This window comes from Oncorhynchus gorbuscha, linkage group LG11 (assembly GCF_021184085.1).
Source record: "Oncorhynchus gorbuscha isolate QuinsamMale2020 ecotype Even-year linkage group LG11, OgorEven_v1.0, whole genome shotgun sequence".
NCBI lineage: Eukaryota > Metazoa > Chordata > Actinopteri > Salmoniformes > Salmonidae > Oncorhynchus > Oncorhynchus gorbuscha.
This window is the reverse complement of record NC_060183.1, coordinates 77,285,969-77,302,609: the sequence shown is the minus strand read 5'-3', so window position 1 is coordinate 77,302,609 and position 16,641 is coordinate 77,285,969. Positions and strand designations below refer to the sequence as shown.

Below are 16,641 nucleotides of genomic sequence, written 5' to 3'. Positions count from 1 at the left end.
ACTGAGGATATTTTCAGAACGACAAATAATAATTGCATTAGCATCACTTTAATAACATACATGTGTATTTAACAGAGGCATTTTCTATTTGCCTCATGCAGCGCGATGCAGCGCGACACATCTCTTTCACATAGAGTTGTTTGTTTTGGTTGAGTTCCATTGGCCTTTTTACAGCATCTATAAAGGTATGGAAGTCTGGATACCCCCACCCTACAGCCATATAATAATCAGGAAACAGCCACTTTAAATGAACATATATTTATTATTCAGTTCATCTCTTAATACATCTCTACATTGTTATTACATCATCTCTATACAGATCGTTGCTATAAAAGAGACACTTGATCAGACGCCAATTTATTTATATCTACAAATATAAATAATCTTAGTACTATACATTACCCACCAATTATTTTTTTTTTTTTATTATCTGATCTCAGAGAAACAATGTAAACATCAGCCATACACAGATATAAACAGAGGCAACTTATCTTGGCTGTTAAAAATTAAAATATCTGTACATTATCATGAGTATAGCTAGTTTCTACATTTAGTACATGCTTATTGTAAGGCTTCTCAAACTTGAGAGATTGGAAATGGGACTACAACTCTTGTCGCCCAACGTTGCAGAGGAAATGCAAAACATTTATGTGAAAGAAAAAATAAGTATGCCCCCAACTCTGTTCCCTTTAAGGCTGATGTTTGCAGGTATTTCTGCCTGAGCATTTTCTGCCTGTGTCAAGATTTGGTTTCTTTACAGTCTATAACTAGTCCTATCCCTGTCAGTGTTAAAAAAAAAAACGGGGGGGAAAAAAAACGAAAAAAAAATAAATGTTTGAGACCTCGGAGAAAACACAAACCTTTCAGGACATGACTTTCTTCAACACACTACATTAAAACAATAACTTGTTGGACATATGTCTTTTAAAACTGATTTAAAAGTTTCTGCACGGAGACTAAATTAACCATGTCAATTTACGTAATTCCAGGAAATAGATTTATCTGCCGAAATGTTTTCCCCCCCAAAAATATTTAAGGACAAACAAGAACTCAAACAAAATGTTATTTTACATATTGTATAGATTATCAGAGCCTGGTGAGAATTAAAGCTCTGATAAAAACGGCATGCTCAATTGAAGCATTTCACCGTTTTAGTCTGTAGTGCAATCACCACCGCGGGAAACATTGATCACATGATTTAAACATGTTGAATTGTTGCTCAGTTGGTAGGGCAAAGAGCTTGCAACGCCAGGGTTGTGGGTTACGATTCCCACGGGGAACTTGTACAAAACAATATGAACATGTATGAACTCACTATTGTAAGCGTCTCTGGATAAGAGCATCTGCTAAATTACTTAAATGTAACTCAGACCGTTCAGTCCCTCTTCCCTGATATTTGTCCATGGTGGTATAACAAGGAGTCCTAAGAGAAAACAAATTCTGACTATTAGTAGTGTAGCGGTTAAGAATAATGGGCAAGTAACTGAAAGGTCGCTGGTTCGAATACCCCAGCCGAGTAGGTGAAACATCTGTTGATGTGCCCTTGAGCAAGGTACTTAACCCTAATTGCTCCAGGGTTGCAGTCAATAACGTCTGATCCCTGGACGTGACCCCACTCTCCAAGGGTATCTCAGGGGGAGTTGGGATATGCAAAAAAACTCATTTCCAATTCACACGTGTGAAATAGGATAAATATAAGCGCCCACATAATTATTATGTTTCCCCTACATAGCAAATGGAAGTATTCTGAAATCGGTCAAACTTAAGGTATAGTAGGGGTGTAGCTGCTTTGTACAGCTCAAGTCAGGGTAGCCTAGTGGTTAGAGTGTTGGACTAGTAACCGGAAGGTTGCAAGTTCATAACCCCGAGCTGAAAAGGTACAAATCTGTCGTTCTGCCCCTGAACAGGCAGTTAACCCACTGTTCCTAGGCAGTCATTGAAAATAAGAATATGTTCTTAACTGACTTGCCTAGTTAAATAAAGGTTTTAAAAAAGTAATTACAGCAAGTTGCAACGGTAGCAGCAGCATTTGATAAACAAACAAGAGTTAAGAGGCCTCACTTCCCTTTTTATCCCCAAAGGCCTGCAGGCAGTCTTGTTCCTCAAGCTTCCATTTCCTCTTGATGCTACGAGTGAAGATAATAGTTGACTTAAGATGGAGCTTCTATTTTTCATCCCTTCTACTTTTCTTCTCCAACATTTTGTTTCAATACCCGGATTAAATAAATGTACTATGATTTTTTTTCTTCATCCACTGTTAAGTTTGTGCCATGATAAGAAAGATAAAAAATATTTTTAACAAAGAATTGGTCCAAAATTAAATAAAAAAGAACTTGTTGAATTTGTTGGGCTATAAATACTTTATTTTATTCTTTTTGAAAAAGGGAAATGCAAATTTATGCAAAACATAATCTTAATAGCCGAAATCTGATTTTTTCACCCTGGCTGTGGAATTATGTGGAATCTTGAGGATTTTAGTTTCAGGAATGTCTGCTACCTTGACAAACACTTTCCTTTCCATGCATCCAATGGAACACACACATTTCATATAATATTACTCCCTGTTACATAATTGAGAGCAATGATGGTTGAAGATAAATTCTACGATGTGATCGTTAAATAGCTTGGTTTTACGCAGCATTCAGCAATATGTTAGAAAACATATCTCCGAGGAGAAGGTGCACGGGGGGGGGGGGTCCTCTCTGCTAGCATTATAATTGTGTTTCCAATGTCCTTTGTTGATCGTCCTCCATGTCTACCTGTACCTCACAGAGGTAAGCTTAGCTTAATGATCCCCATTGCTAACGGTGACCGCCTCAGGACCAGCTGTGGAGGCGGGGAGGCGGGGCATCTTCTTCACTGGGCTTGGGATGTGCTGCTGGGAATAAGGATGCAACACGTAAAAAACAGTTCCTGTTTTCTAATGTCACTTTTTATGTAGCTAATATAATGATTTAATATGGAACAATGGGAGCTTGTTTTTTTCTGTCTCTGTGTGCATTGTTATTTTTATGTGTGGTGCCTGCATGCAAACTAAATGTCTCTCAGTGACCTAGCCTCCTTACAATGTGCTGCTTCCAGCCACTAGTTTGTGTATGAGTAGTGTCTGCGAGGTTGGGAATATTATTTAATTTATAAATGATTTGATTTCCGATTTACGTTGAACAATACAATTGTATTGTACCTCAGTGGCTGTGGTGGAGTTGACCAGGCCAGCCTCCAGGGGCAAGTCGTCGTTCAGGGAGCGTCTGGAGTACTCCCGACGGTGCTTTTCGTCCACCCGGGTCAGATACCACGTCCCAGGAAACAGCTCCTCCACAGCGCCCTGGGGCACGTACGGTGCTGGATGGGAAAGGGACGGGCATGGCTTCAAATGAAACATGAGTTCAATAAAGGCTCAAGCCTTTCTGTGTGTGTGTGTGTGAGTAATGTGAGTGTAGTTTGTGTGTGTGTGTGTGTGTCATACCTAGGTGGTGGGTATCTTCCCTCAGCTGCATGTTTTCAGCAAACATGGCAGGTGACACCTTCCTCCTGGAGTCCAGTCTGGCCTTGAGGTCACAAAGGCTGGCACAGAGCTTATCCAATCCAGAGCCTGAGGGAGGGAGACGGCCAACCAACAGACAATAAATACAGACCCCCCCCCGGGAAAGACCCAATACCTACTCATTCAGATTTCAACTTAATAACCAATGCTCAGTCCAAAAACAGCCAGCTCAGTTCATAAACCCTAGCACTAGACAATTCTCTTTCCTCTCTTTTGCCTCATTTTCCCAGCCATCTAATCCAGAAGTGTCAAGACTAGACTGGTTCATTTCTAGTTCCTTGGAGCGTAAATATCAGTGGAACCCATCTCTATAGACAAGATGTTTCCCCCATCCCTTACAGGTGACGACCCCAGTGTGAGGTGAACCTACCAGGCGTGGCGTCCTGGGAGACTCGGAGGGAGTAGAGTGTGGCGGCAAATCCTGAGCCGTAGGAGAACAGGCCGATTCTCTGGCCCGCCAGGTGCTGAGGTGTGTGTCTGTCCAGGAACAAACGTGTTACACACACACACACACACTCTCCTATGTGTGCCTCTCCATAACTATCATTTCAGCAACACTTAATTACAGTGTCCTTATTGCTACAGTACTGAGATACATGTAAGTACTGTATAACTATTGTAATAACACAGTTATACTGTATTTAAACTGTGCATAGGTCAGTAAGGACAATGTAACACAGAGTGATTACAAACTTTGTCACACTGTACTTTCAGACATAATTACACAGTAATAATGACACTTATGTGAATTTCTTCTTACGAATGACTAATTCAAGTAGTATGTTCATGTAATAATTAAAAGTAGTACATTTTATGTAAAAATGAATTTACTCCGATTCATACGAGACTTACTGTGCGATGACAGAAGCAAGGCAGCCGTAGACAGAGGGGGTGTACATGTTGCCATTCTGGTTGGAGACGAGGAGGGAAGCCTTGGTCTTCTGATCAAACATCTCTGTGCTGGCCTTCATGAAGGCCTTCTCCACATCCCTGTTGAAGTAGGTCTCTTCCGGCTTCACCTCCCTGCTCAGCACATAGAGGGAAGGATAAAGCCATTTAGAGTCATATATACATACAGTGCCTTCGGAAAGTATTCAGACCCCGTCATTTTGTTACGTTATAAGTCTTATTCTAAAATCAATTAAATATTTTTTTCCCCAGATATCTATACACAAGACTCCATAATGACAAAGCAAAAACAGGTTTTTAGAATTTTTTGCAAATGTATAAAAAAAAAAAATCGGAAATATCACATTTACATAAGTATTCAGAGCATTTACTCAGTACTTTGTTGAAGCACCTTTAGCAGCGATTACAGCCTCGAGTCTTCTTGGGTATGATGCTACAAGTTTGCACACCTGTATTTGGAGAGTTTCTCCCATTCTTCTCTGCAGATCCTCTCATGCTCTGTCAGGGTGGATGGGGAGTGTTGCTACAAAGCTATTTGCAGTTCTCTCCAGAGATGTTAGATCAGAGGTCAGAATGACCATCGGGTTCTTGGTCACCTCCCTGACCAAGGCCCTTCTCCCTCAATTACTCTAGGAAGAGTCTTGGTGGTTCCAAACTTCTTCCATTTAAGAATGATGGAGGCCACCGTGTTGTTGGGGACCTTCAATGCTACGGACATTTTTTGGTACCCTTCCCCAGATCTGTGCCTTGACACAATCCTGTCTCGGTGCTCGACGGTCAATTCCTTCGACCTCACGGCTTGGTTTTTGCTCTGACATGCACTGTTAACGGTGGGAACTTTATATAGACAGGTGTGTGCCTTTCCAAATCATGTCCAATCAATTGAATTTACCACAGGTGGACTCCAATCAATTTGTTGAAACATCTCAAAGATAACCAATGAAAACAGGATGCACCTGAGCTCAATGTTGAGTCGCATAGCAAAGGGTCTGTGTAAATAAGGTATTTCTGTTTTTATACATTTGCAAAAAAATCTTAAAACCTGTTTTCCATTGTCATTATGGGGTATTTTGTGTAGATTGCTGAGGATTTTTAATTACATTTTATTTTATTTTAGATTAAGGCTTTAAAGTAACACTATGTGGAAAAAGTCAGGGATACTTACCAAAGGCTCTGTATTTTAGAGCCGTTTACATGCTATTCTGGGGACAAACTGGAACAGCATCGCATTTGAGATTTTTGGAATTTATCATGCTCTCACCTTTGTTGTTGTAATTGTAACACCCTTATTATGTAAATGGTCTTTTTTTGCTGCGTTTTTGTGAAGCAGTGCTCTCTGGGACTTCCCTATGTAAATAAAGGTTCAATAATATTTAATATTTGTATTCCAACCAGGAGTTATGGTAATCTTGGTTGGATTATGTTTGGAGGATCGTAATTACTTGAATAAATGTGCCATTTTGGCTTCCGAGTGGCGCAGTAGTCTAAGGCACTTCATCACAGTGCTAGAGGCATCACTACAGACCCTGGTTCGATTCCAGGCTGTATCACAACCGGCCGTGATTGTGAATCCCATTGGGCGGCGCACCATTGGCCCAGCGTCGTCCGGGATAGGGTTTGGCTGGGGTAGGCCGTCATTATAAAATATTAATTTGTTCTAAACTTCATAAGGATCGGACCCTTTTTTTCAATTTCCGCCTAAAATTACATACCCAAATCTAACTGCCTGTAGCTCTAGACCTGCAGCAAGGATATGCATATTCTTTATACCGTTTGAAAGGAAACACTTTGAAGTTTGTGGAAATGTGAAATTAACGTAGGAGAATATAGCACATTAGATCTGGTAAAAGATAATACAAAAAAATAAAAAATAATCCCCCCCCCATCATCTTTGAAATGCAAGAGGTCACAATGTACTATTCCAGGTTGGGCACAATTTCGATTCTGGCCACTAGATGGCAGTGTATGTGCAAAGTTTTAGACTGAGTCAATAAACCATTGTATTTCTGTTCAAAATGTTGTATCAAGACTGCCCAAATGTGTCTAATTGTTTTATTAATACATTTTCAAGTTCATAACTGAACACTCTCCTCAAACAATAGCATTGCATTCTTTCACTGTAATAGCTACTGTAAATTGGACAGTACAGTAAAATAAAAAAAATAATTTAAGCTTTCTGCCCATATCAGATATGTCTATGTCCTGGGAAATGTTCTTGTTACTTACAGCCTCATGCTAATCACATTAGCCTACATTAGCTCAACCGTCCCGGGGGGGGGGGGGGGGGCACCGATCCTGTAGTTTTTTTTACTGACTTGCCTAGTTAAATAAAGGTTCAATATGTATTTATTTTAAATTGCAGATGTGTGTGGGAATAATATATCTATGGTGATTTATGACCAATCAAAAGGTAGTGCACTACGTAGCTAATAAGGTGCAAGCCTAATGGTGGAGTTCTAACCTGAAAGCCTCCAGGCCACTGAATGGTCCAGTCTCTGTGTTGGACCTGGGGTGGCTGAGGAAGTCACTGAGCACCAGACGGGCTAAGGACTTCTGCACCAGCTTGCAGTAGGGAGAGTGGAACACCATGTAGCCAAAGTCCTCCAGGCTGAAACGCTTGTCCACACCCTCTGTGTAGAACATAGGACATGTTTTGAGCCAAACTGACCGGTGTCGCAGGAAAGCCAAGACCATCATCATAGAGGTCAGCTGCCACTGTCTGTTCTCCCCGCTTCAATCACTCAGACGTGGGCAGTATTTGAGCATTGTGGCAAAAACTGTAAGACTGGCCCAATAGCTTCTACCACCAGACCATCAGGCTGCTGAATAGCCACCACTAGTCACCTAGCTGCTCCCCCTGTCCCCCGCAACCCTGTGCATGTAACTAATAAACTCATCTAATTTAAAACCAAATACACCATTTTACCCAGATGGTCAATGATAAAACCGAGTAGACTGGGGTTAAATACAACAGTATCAAATACTTTTAAAATACCCAAGCTATCTCAGGAACAACAGAAACAATGGACTAGTCCCAAACTATAAACTATGTCAAGCACACCTGAAATACACATAATGGAAGTATTTGAAAGTATTTGGCATAATGCATTTGACCCAGGTCTGCTAGAAAGGCCGTAACAAGAATTCAATCAAGCTCATGGTCGGATAAGTTCCATATTGATATTGACAGTGGGAAAAAAGACGAGCTTTGGTTAAAATGGTCTCTGATACTACAGAGGTGGGTGACACAAGGACAAACTATTCAGGATCACTGTCCAATCTTGTACCTAACCTAAATACCCTCTGCGATGACATTAGCAACATGCTACTTTAACTAAACCAATTTCAGGCCGCAGTGGAAAGGAACCCTAGTTAACTACTTAAGACTATAAAGGGAACTATAGGCCTGGCCTAAGCTCACTTTACCTACTTAGGATTTAGCCTAAAGTGTTTGAATTGACCTGAGTGTTTGAATTGACCAAGGCATGTTGAAAAGGTGGATGCATTGAAATGAACAATGTTGTTATCAAATGTTTTAAACAAGCAATGTGCATCTTACAAAATGTACAAATGCTCATTTCTCTCACCTCTTTGCCACTGTGCATGGATCTTGTTGCGGTAGACAGAGTAACAGCAATCTAACGCGCTGAGGTAGCACTCGATAGACAGCTTTCCGTCCACCACAGGGTATTCTGACGCCATGTCTGGCTTGTAGAAGTCGTAGGCGTGCTGCATGTGTGTACCCCGCAGACCTGCAAGGTCAAACATGATGCACCATTTTATTCCATGTGTAACTCTGTTGTTGTTGTTGTTTTTTTGTTGCATTGCTTTGCTTTTCTTTATCTTGGCCAGGTCACAGTTGTAAATGAGAACTTGTTCTCAACTAGCCTACCTGGTTAAATAAAGGTGACATTTATAGAAATAAAATAAAAAATGGCCCATTGTAGAGCAGGGTTGGGGTCAATTCCATTTTTAATTCTAGTCAATTCAGAAAGTAAACCAAATTCCAATTCCTCATTGAAAAGCATTGAAGGGAATTGGAATTTCAGAGGCAGTGTAAAGTACTTTTAAGAACTGCTTACGTAGTGTTTTGGGGTATCTGTACTTTACTTGTTATATTTTTGACAACTTTTACTCCACTACATTCATAAAGAAAATAATGTACTTTTTACTCCATACATTTTCTCTGACACCCAAAAGTGCTCATTACATTTAGAATGCTTAGCAGGACAGGAAACTTGTCTAATTCACGCACTTATCAAGTGAACATCCCTGGTCATCTCTACTGCCTCTGATCTCGCAGACTAACTAAACAAAAGTGCTTAGTTTGTAAATGATGTCTTGAGTTTTGAACTGTGCCCCTGGCTATCTGTAAATTAATATAAGACATTTTAAATGATTTATACTTTTACTTTTTATACTTAAGTACATTAAAACCAAACACTTAAAAAAAAACTTTTACTCAAGTAGTATTTTACTGGGTGACTTTCACTTTTACTTGAGTCATTTTCTTTTAAAAATGTATCTTTATTTTTTACCTAAGTATGAAAATGTGGTACTTTTTCCACCACTGAATTTCAGTGTACTTCCCGAATTGACCGGAATTGTTTTGGGATTGACCCCAACCCGGTTGTACAGCATCACATGAATTCAGACAGAAACTGGATGAACGTTCATCCAGTTATCTATGAGATGGAAACGTACTGGCGGTGTCTTTGACGCATGGCTTGTTGAAATGTAAACAAAGCTGTGTATTCGTCAGTAAGATAAGCAGTGAGTGATATTGTGTGTGTATGTATGCATGTGTATGTATGCATGTGTGTGTCAATACAATAGGTCTGAGGTGTACTGTTGAACTGATATTGACCCGAATGACTTAAACAAACAACAGAGGAACTGTGTCTATAATAAACAAGCTGGGGGGAGTCATGCTTCAGTCAGCGTGTCAACATCAACTATTTACACACAGTAGGATATTGACCTACCTCTGTCAAAAGCCAGTGGGGCGTTGGGCCCTACCAACATGGCTATCGCACCGGCGCCCCCTGTCGGCCGGGCACTTCCTGTGGCGTAAACTGCAATGTCTCCTGCCACCGCCAGGGCATAACGACCTGCAGGGGGGCAGAAAGAGACAGCAGTAAGCAGACGGGTAACACAAGTACTGAATATTCTTTATGAATAACAGATTATTTCTTCTCTCATTATGTTCAGTGTGTCAAATCGGAGGGCATGCTGTCCGGTCCTCTGACAGTCTCTATGGGGGTGCCACAAGGTTCAATTCTCGGGCCGACTCTTTTCTCTGTATATATCAATGATGTTGCTCTTGCTGCGGGCGATTCCCTGATCCACCTCTACGCAGACGACACCATTCTATATACTTTCGGCCCGTCATTGGACACTGTGCTATCTAACCTCCAAACGAGCTTCAATGCCATACAACACTCCTTCCGTGGCCTCCAAACTGCTCTTAAACGCTAGTAAAACCAAATGCATGCTTTTCAACCGATCGCTGCCTGCACCCGCACGCCCGACTAGCATCACCACCCTGGATGGTTCCGACCTTGAATATGTGGACATCTATAAGTACCTAGGTGTCTGTCTAAACTGCAAACTCTCCTTCCAGACTCATATCAAACATCTCCAATCGAAAATCAAATCAAGAGTCGGCTTTCTATTCCGCAACAAAGCCTCCTTCACTCACGCCGCCAAGCTTACCCTAGTAAAACTGACTATCCTACCGATCCTCGACTTTGGCGATGTCATCTACAAAATGGCTTCCAACACTCTACTCAGCAAACTGGATGCAGTCTATCACAATGCCATCCGTTTTGTCACTAAAACACCTTATACCACCCACCACTGCGACTTGTATGCTCTAGTCGGCTGGCCCTCGCTACATATTCGTCGCCAGACCCACTGGCTCCAGGTCATCTACAAGTCCATGCTAGGTAAAGCTCCGCCTTATCTCAGTTCACTGGTCACGATGGCAACACCCATTAGTAGCACGCGCTCCAGCAGGTGTATCTCACTGATCATCCCTAAAGCCAACACCTCATTTGGCCGCCTTTCGTTCCAGTACTCTGCTGCCTGTGACTGGAACGAACTGCAAAAATCGCTGAAGTTGGAGACTTTTATCTCCCTCACCAACTTCAAACATCAGCTATCTGAGCAGCTAACCGATCGCTGCAGCTGTACATAGTCTATCGGTAAATAGCCCACCCATTTTCACCTACCTCATTCCCATACTGTTTTTATTTATTTACTTTTCTGCTCTTTTGCACACCAATATCTCTACCTGTACATGACCATCTGATCATTTATCACTCCAGTGCTAATCTGCAAAACTTTAATTATTCGCCTACCTCATGCCTTTTGACACATTGTATTTAGACTCCCCCTTTTTTCTACTGTGTTATTGACTTGTTAATTGTTGACTAGTTAATTGTGTAACTCTGTGTTGTCTGTTCACACTGCTATGCTTTATCTTGGCCAGGTCGCAGTTGCAAATGAGAACTTGTTCTCAACTAGCCTACCTGGTTAAATAAAGGTGAAATAAAATAAAAATAAATAAAAATGGACTGATACATTTGATTTACGGTTATTCTATTGTCAGCATACTAAGTCTAAGGTAGGTCCATTTAGAGGCAGTGTGTCAGACTTAGGAAATACATCTTATGTGTTCTTCAGTCAAATATTTGACTAAAATAGACAGTCACACACAGTCAAACACACCACAATAGACAATGTCAACACAACGTTAAAAGCAACGCCTCTCACCGTCCCAGGAGCTAGACTCCACCCAGTTGACGGCGTTGAAGAGGGCGGCGGTGCCCCCATAGCAAGCGTTGGTCGTGTCAATCCCCTCCACATCCGTGTTGCCCGATTCCTCGAACAACTGCATCACCACCGTCTTCACTGACTTGGACTTGTCGATGATGGTTTCAGTGCCCACCTCCAAACGGCCCACCTGGTCGTAGGAGAGGCCGTTCCTTTCCATCAGCCGCTGGACCACCGTCAGGCAGAGGGAGTTGATGTCCTCGCGGTCCGAGCAGAAGCCCATACGCGCCTGGCCTAGGCCCACCGTGTACTTGCCGGCCGACACGCCATCAAACTGCTCCAGCTCGGCCTGGTCCACGTACTGTGAGGGGAAGTAGATCTCCAGGGCGATGATGCCCACATCTTTGGGCCACGTGGCCTCGCCGTTGGCTGGGGCTGATCCAGGCATTCTGTATGAGCTGGTTGGGACAGAGAGAAGACAAGGATGAAGAGAGGTTTTAGAGATGTTAATATATGGAGATTTTTATTCATGGTGGAATGTGAGGTCAGTAGGTTGATACGGGCTGAGAATTAAGTGCAACAGAGTAGTTCACGTCGTTATCCAGACCAGGGGGCACGAACCACTGACCTTCTGCACAAAGACACTTAGCAGTCTAATCATTCTGAAGCTGTTATAAGAATGGGGCGGCAGGTAGCTTAGTGGTTCGAGCTTTGAACTAACTGAAAGGTTGCAAGATCGAATCCCGGAGCTGACAAGGTAAAAATCTGTCGTTCCGCCCCTGAACAAGGAAGTTAACCCACTGTTCCTAAATAGGAGTTTGTTCTTAAATGACTTGCCTAGTTAAATAAAGGCAAAATAATTAAAGAATGACTGGATGATCATAATAATGATAATAAACAACAATGGAGCTAAAATAGCACAAGTTGGAAATGAACAGCAGTTTCTGGTTGGATTATGTTTCATGAATAAGGATGTTTATTTGGGAGACCTGTTCGCGGTTACTAAGATGGTGACAGACAAGGTGGAGTCGGGTCAGATTGACCAGGAGTGGTATCATAGTGATTACATGTGTATTGAAAGAGCAAGAGGAAAAAGCTTTGTGGCTATTTAAACTTTCAACGTGGAAAATGACGATTTTCAGAGTCGGGCTCCGAATGAAGGTGTCATCTCTGGTGACTCGCTGGATATCGAGGCTTCATGGTTTAGGGACAACATGCTGGTAATAGTTGGGGAATGTCATTTAACCTGTATTATGAGCTCATGTACAAAAACTATTTCAACGTTATAAAACGTAAAACCTTTGGCCACAGGTCAAGTATTTGCAGAGAGTTTATCAGTGTTGAAGAGTCCGAGGAGGCAGAATGCTGTAATTGTGATGGGAATCACATTCCAGAATTCACTGAGAATTCACCTGTTAGGGTGAAGGAGGTCAATGTAGCGAGGATCAGGGCTGTCGAGCAGGTCTTCTATGCAGAGGCTGTGAAAATTGTTGAGAGAGTAGAGAATATGAAGCTATGGCAGATAACCAGCAGTCTATTGATGTCATTCATCAGATAAAAGATTCTGAAATATTAATGGTGAAGATGGATTTTGTTGCGTTAATTGTACAGGACAGACTACATTTTCAAAAAAAATCTAAGAGACTGGATATCATCATGAAAGCAGCAAAAATATTATTGGATCTTCAGTACTTCACAGCAGAAACATTGCAGGGAATACTGTGGGAAAATCAGTGGTGTAAAGTACTACTTAAAGTTTTTTTTGGTATCTGTAAATTACTGTTTATATTTTTGACAACCTTTACTTTACTTAATTCCTAATGAAAATCATGTACTTTTTACTCCATGCATTTTTCCTGACACCCAAAAGTACTCGTTACATTTTGAATGCTTAGCAGGACAGGAAAACGGTCCCATTCAAACACTTAGCAAGAAAACATCCCTGGTCATCCCTACTTCTTCTGATCTGGTGGACACACTAAACACAAATGCCTCATGTGTAAATGATGTCTGAGTGTGTCCCTGGCTATCTGTAAATAAAACATTTAAATATTTTTTTAAATAATATTTTTTATTTAACCTTTATTTTACTAGGCAAGTCAGTTAAGTCAAGTAATGTTGCTTAATATAAGGAATTTGAAAGGATTTATACTTTTGATACTTAAATTATAAATTTCAGAAATTACATTTACTTTTGATACTTAAGTATATTTAAAACCAAATACTTTTAGAATTTTACTCAAGTAGTATTTCACTGGGTGACTTTTACTTGAGTAATTTTCTATTAAGGTTACTTTTACTCAAGTATGAAAATTGGGTATTTTTTCTACCCTTCTCAGGTTAGAGCCTGTGTAGGAATCTGAGTAGACATTTTAAACTGACTGAAGGATTACATTGGTTTGTGGGGGAAGTATGAAAAACATTACCAGCCTTCTTATTATAATTTTTATTTTTGGACTACATCCCAAAAGGTGCATTGACGCCACCTACTGGGCGGGGTGAAAACTGAGCGACTTTAACGCAGAAAAAAAGGAATAGGGGAAGTGTTGATCATCAGGGAAGCAAACAATGTGATCAGCAGATGTCTTGCAGTAGTGAGTAATTGCTCTAGCGTGCTTTACGCGTTACTATTTCCTCTATCGTCTCCTTTTTCGTGATTTTTTTTTTAGCTAGCTAACGTTAACTGGCTAATACAAATCCAAGAAATAGAGTGGATTGGAAGCTAGCTAGCTAATGTTAGCTCTGCAAGTCCATGGTTGGTCTGCCATCAAGTGTGTCAGAACGACAATATAGTGGAAGATGATAGCTATAACAGGGCTAACTACAGCTACAATCTCTACAAGCCATGTAATCCAATTCTAGTTGATGACAGCTAGCTAGCTACGTAGGAAATTCGATTACTAGCTATGGCAAAAATATGTCTGTTCACATAATCAGTCATCGAGAACATTCACAAAACCATCGACGATAGGTATCATCTTACCTTACAATCATAGGGTAATGACAAGATGTCTGTTTGCTGTCCTTAGAGGCTAGCTAACCAGATCATAAGGTCAGAACTCGATTTGACCACAGTCGGACGAAAGAGCGGACGGACCAGCTTCCGTTTCGAATTCTCTTAACAACCGTTCGACGTAGAATGTTACAATGTAGCACGCTAGTTCCTCTCGTGTACCACGCTTGTTACTTTGTAATAACAGTGGTACTTTGTAAAATGGCAACACCTGACAGCACGATATGCATCCAATATTAGATTTAGGATCTACTCTACTAATACCATAAAATAATTTGCATTTTAATTCAGCACCCCTCAGCAATCTAACTTGGAGCAAAATTGATATGCACCTAAATTAATAATCGTCTAGGCTACTAATTTGGAGCAACGTTTCTTAGGCTATATCAATTTAGATTACCGTATCAAATTAGACTACAAAGTAGATAACAGAACACTGATGATTTATCCATCACAGACAGAACACTCCGTTGACCATCTCGACCCGTGTGTACAGAAGCCTAACTTGTATCGTCACCTAGTTTAACATAAGATGTTTCATAGAACCAACAATTGGTGTAGCCTATTTAATAGGTATAATTACTTTTACAGTAGCCTGTACCGCTATAGCCCAGTATACCATCGTGTGGATTGGAGAAAGGCAATCCCGTAATCAATCAGTGTACTCACCTTGAAAAAGTAAGTGGTCTATCACTTAAATTATATAACCAGCCAAACTTTAGTCCCTTAACACTTTCTTGGTAGTAACGACTGACTTCAACATGCAAAACATCAACCCATTTATATATGACGAGTGTACTGTACCTGTGAACGACACCCCGTTTTCCAAGTGCCGAAGACATGTCCAATCATAACAGAGATCCAAAGTTCTGAAGTTTCGGCATTGCCCACCCCTTTACGTATCCGACCAATCAACGAGAGGTAAAGAGAGACCATGCGCCGCAGCAGTCGAAGCGGTTCAATGGGGTGAGTGAATGACGGTGTATGGTGAGAGAGTACGGACCAATCAGGGAGCACGTCTGACTGCTGGCGAGGTAGTCAGAGACCTCCAGGCTCGAATCCGCGAGGAAGCTGAACTGTCTCCTTGACGACCAGGGGCTGGGTGTTCACGTGACTGGAATTGGTGGATCTCCTCATCCTGCCATTGATCATGAACTTTCCTCTTTTCTTTCTTGCTTTAAAAGGAACACTTATCCAACCGATTATTGTTTGGCCGGGGTAGGCCGTCATTGTAAATAAGAATTTGTTCTTAACGGACTTGCCTAGTTAAATAAAAAAGTAAAGAATATATTTGGGGAAAATGAAGTAAAAATATACACCATGTGCTTGGTGGCTAGGCTACTGAGATTGTTTCTACAATAAACCCAACAGTCAGAATAAAATATAATCATGATATTCTAAAATAATATTTTATTCAATATATGTTGGAAGAATAGGCTAACTTAGGGGACTTTTGCATATCTGGGAGGTTTTGTTGGTAAAAATTGCTTCCATATTCAGTCAAAACTGAGTCCTTATTTAGGCCTTGGTCAAAGAGCAATATATATTTATTGGTCCTATCTCGCCCAGCAAGTGTTCAATGTCCTGACCCAACCAACAACGTTGTTTCCCAAGTAAAGTACTCAAGCAACCGGTGCTTCAAATATTTCATAGCATGAAGTGTTTCGTGTATGTTGGGACAGTGTTCTGACTGCATGGTGCATTTTAAGATTACAGTTCAGAATGCATGTCTTGAAAAATTATTCTATAGTATGGCTTGCTTGCTCTGGGGTTGCCATTGCTCTCACAATGGGAAATAGTAATATACTGTAACACTGTAAGTGAACCCAGTGTACTTGATCATCAATTTCTCTGAAACCAAACTAGTGACAGTTTACCAGGTGGTGTCACTCATATGCTTTACCGCAATGTGAGAGCTAGGTTTTTGTAGATAAAGAAAATCTCTGATTGTGTGCTTTTAGGAGCCTATTGATCATGTTAAAACTAAAACCACTAAAGCTTGACACCTTTCAGTAAATGTTGGTTGAACATAACAATAACGTCTTAGGTTTTTAGATGTTAGTGAGTTAAATTGTAGTTACATCTTTGTTTTTATGTTTGTCTGATTGGATCTTTTCCTACTTTTTCCAGGATGCATATTTGTCCTCTTTAATGTTTACAAATTTATCAAAGAATAACCAATGAGTAACGCCCCTCCCTTTAATGTTCATATTGTTTAAGTATCTAGATGTAACAGGGTTAGAAAATGTCCCTGTTCAGTGGCTTTGAAAACAAAATGTATTTTTCATGTGGCAAGAGTGACCTCAATTGGTATAATGTGATACTGCAGTTCTGTGGTGGCATCCTGGTTTTTGCAATCTCCAGGGCCCGTTTTTCCAAAGGTACCTGCAGGATTTCC

The 16,641-nt window shown here is 40.8% G+C and overlaps 1 protein-coding gene across 4 annotated transcripts; it reads right to left on the bottom strand.

Annotated features, from left to right (window-relative positions):
- Positions 1-242: 242 nt before the first annotated feature.
- On the bottom strand, positions 243-15,037 carry hmgcs1 (3-hydroxy-3-methylglutaryl-CoA synthase 1 (soluble)). Of its 4 annotated transcripts, none has more exons than XM_046290562.1 (11): positions 14,913-15,037; positions 12,643-12,708; positions 11,231-11,688; positions 9,439-9,564; positions 8,041-8,205; positions 6,915-7,083; positions 4,397-4,567; positions 3,915-4,021; positions 3,467-3,592; positions 3,185-3,342; positions 243-2,878 (listed from the first exon to the last, which is right to left on the bottom strand). In XM_046290562.1, the coding sequence occupies exons 3-11, from the start codon at positions 11,676-11,678 to the stop codon at positions 2,786-2,788; spliced, it is 1,563 nt and encodes a 520-aa protein (XP_046146518.1). In that variant the 5' UTR covers positions 11,679-11,688; positions 12,643-12,708; positions 14,913-15,037; the 3' UTR covers positions 243-2,785. The 4 variants fall into 4 exon arrangements, with proteins under 4 accessions (XP_046146518.1, XP_046146516.1, XP_046146517.1 ...); XM_046290560.1 differs by lacking the exon at positions 14,913-15,037 and adding an exon at positions 14,214-14,341; XM_046290561.1 differs by lacking the exon at positions 14,913-15,037 and adding an exon at positions 14,214-14,340 and having other exon boundaries at positions 243-2,875.
- Between the last annotated feature and the right edge of the window lie 1,604 nt (positions 15,038-16,641).

Bases quoted from the DNA above. Each gene is read 5' to 3' on its own strand.
- hmgcs1 (XM_046290560.1), bottom strand. The intron at 9,565-11,230 runs GTGAGAGGCGTT...GCCCCCCTGCAG, and splicing joins GGAGTCTAGCTCCTGGGACG to GTCGTTATGCCCTGGCGGTG. The intron at 4,568-6,914 runs GTTAGAACTCCA...TGTGCTGAGCAG, and splicing joins AGTGGCCTGGAGGCTTTCAG to GGAGGTGAAGCCGGAAGAGA.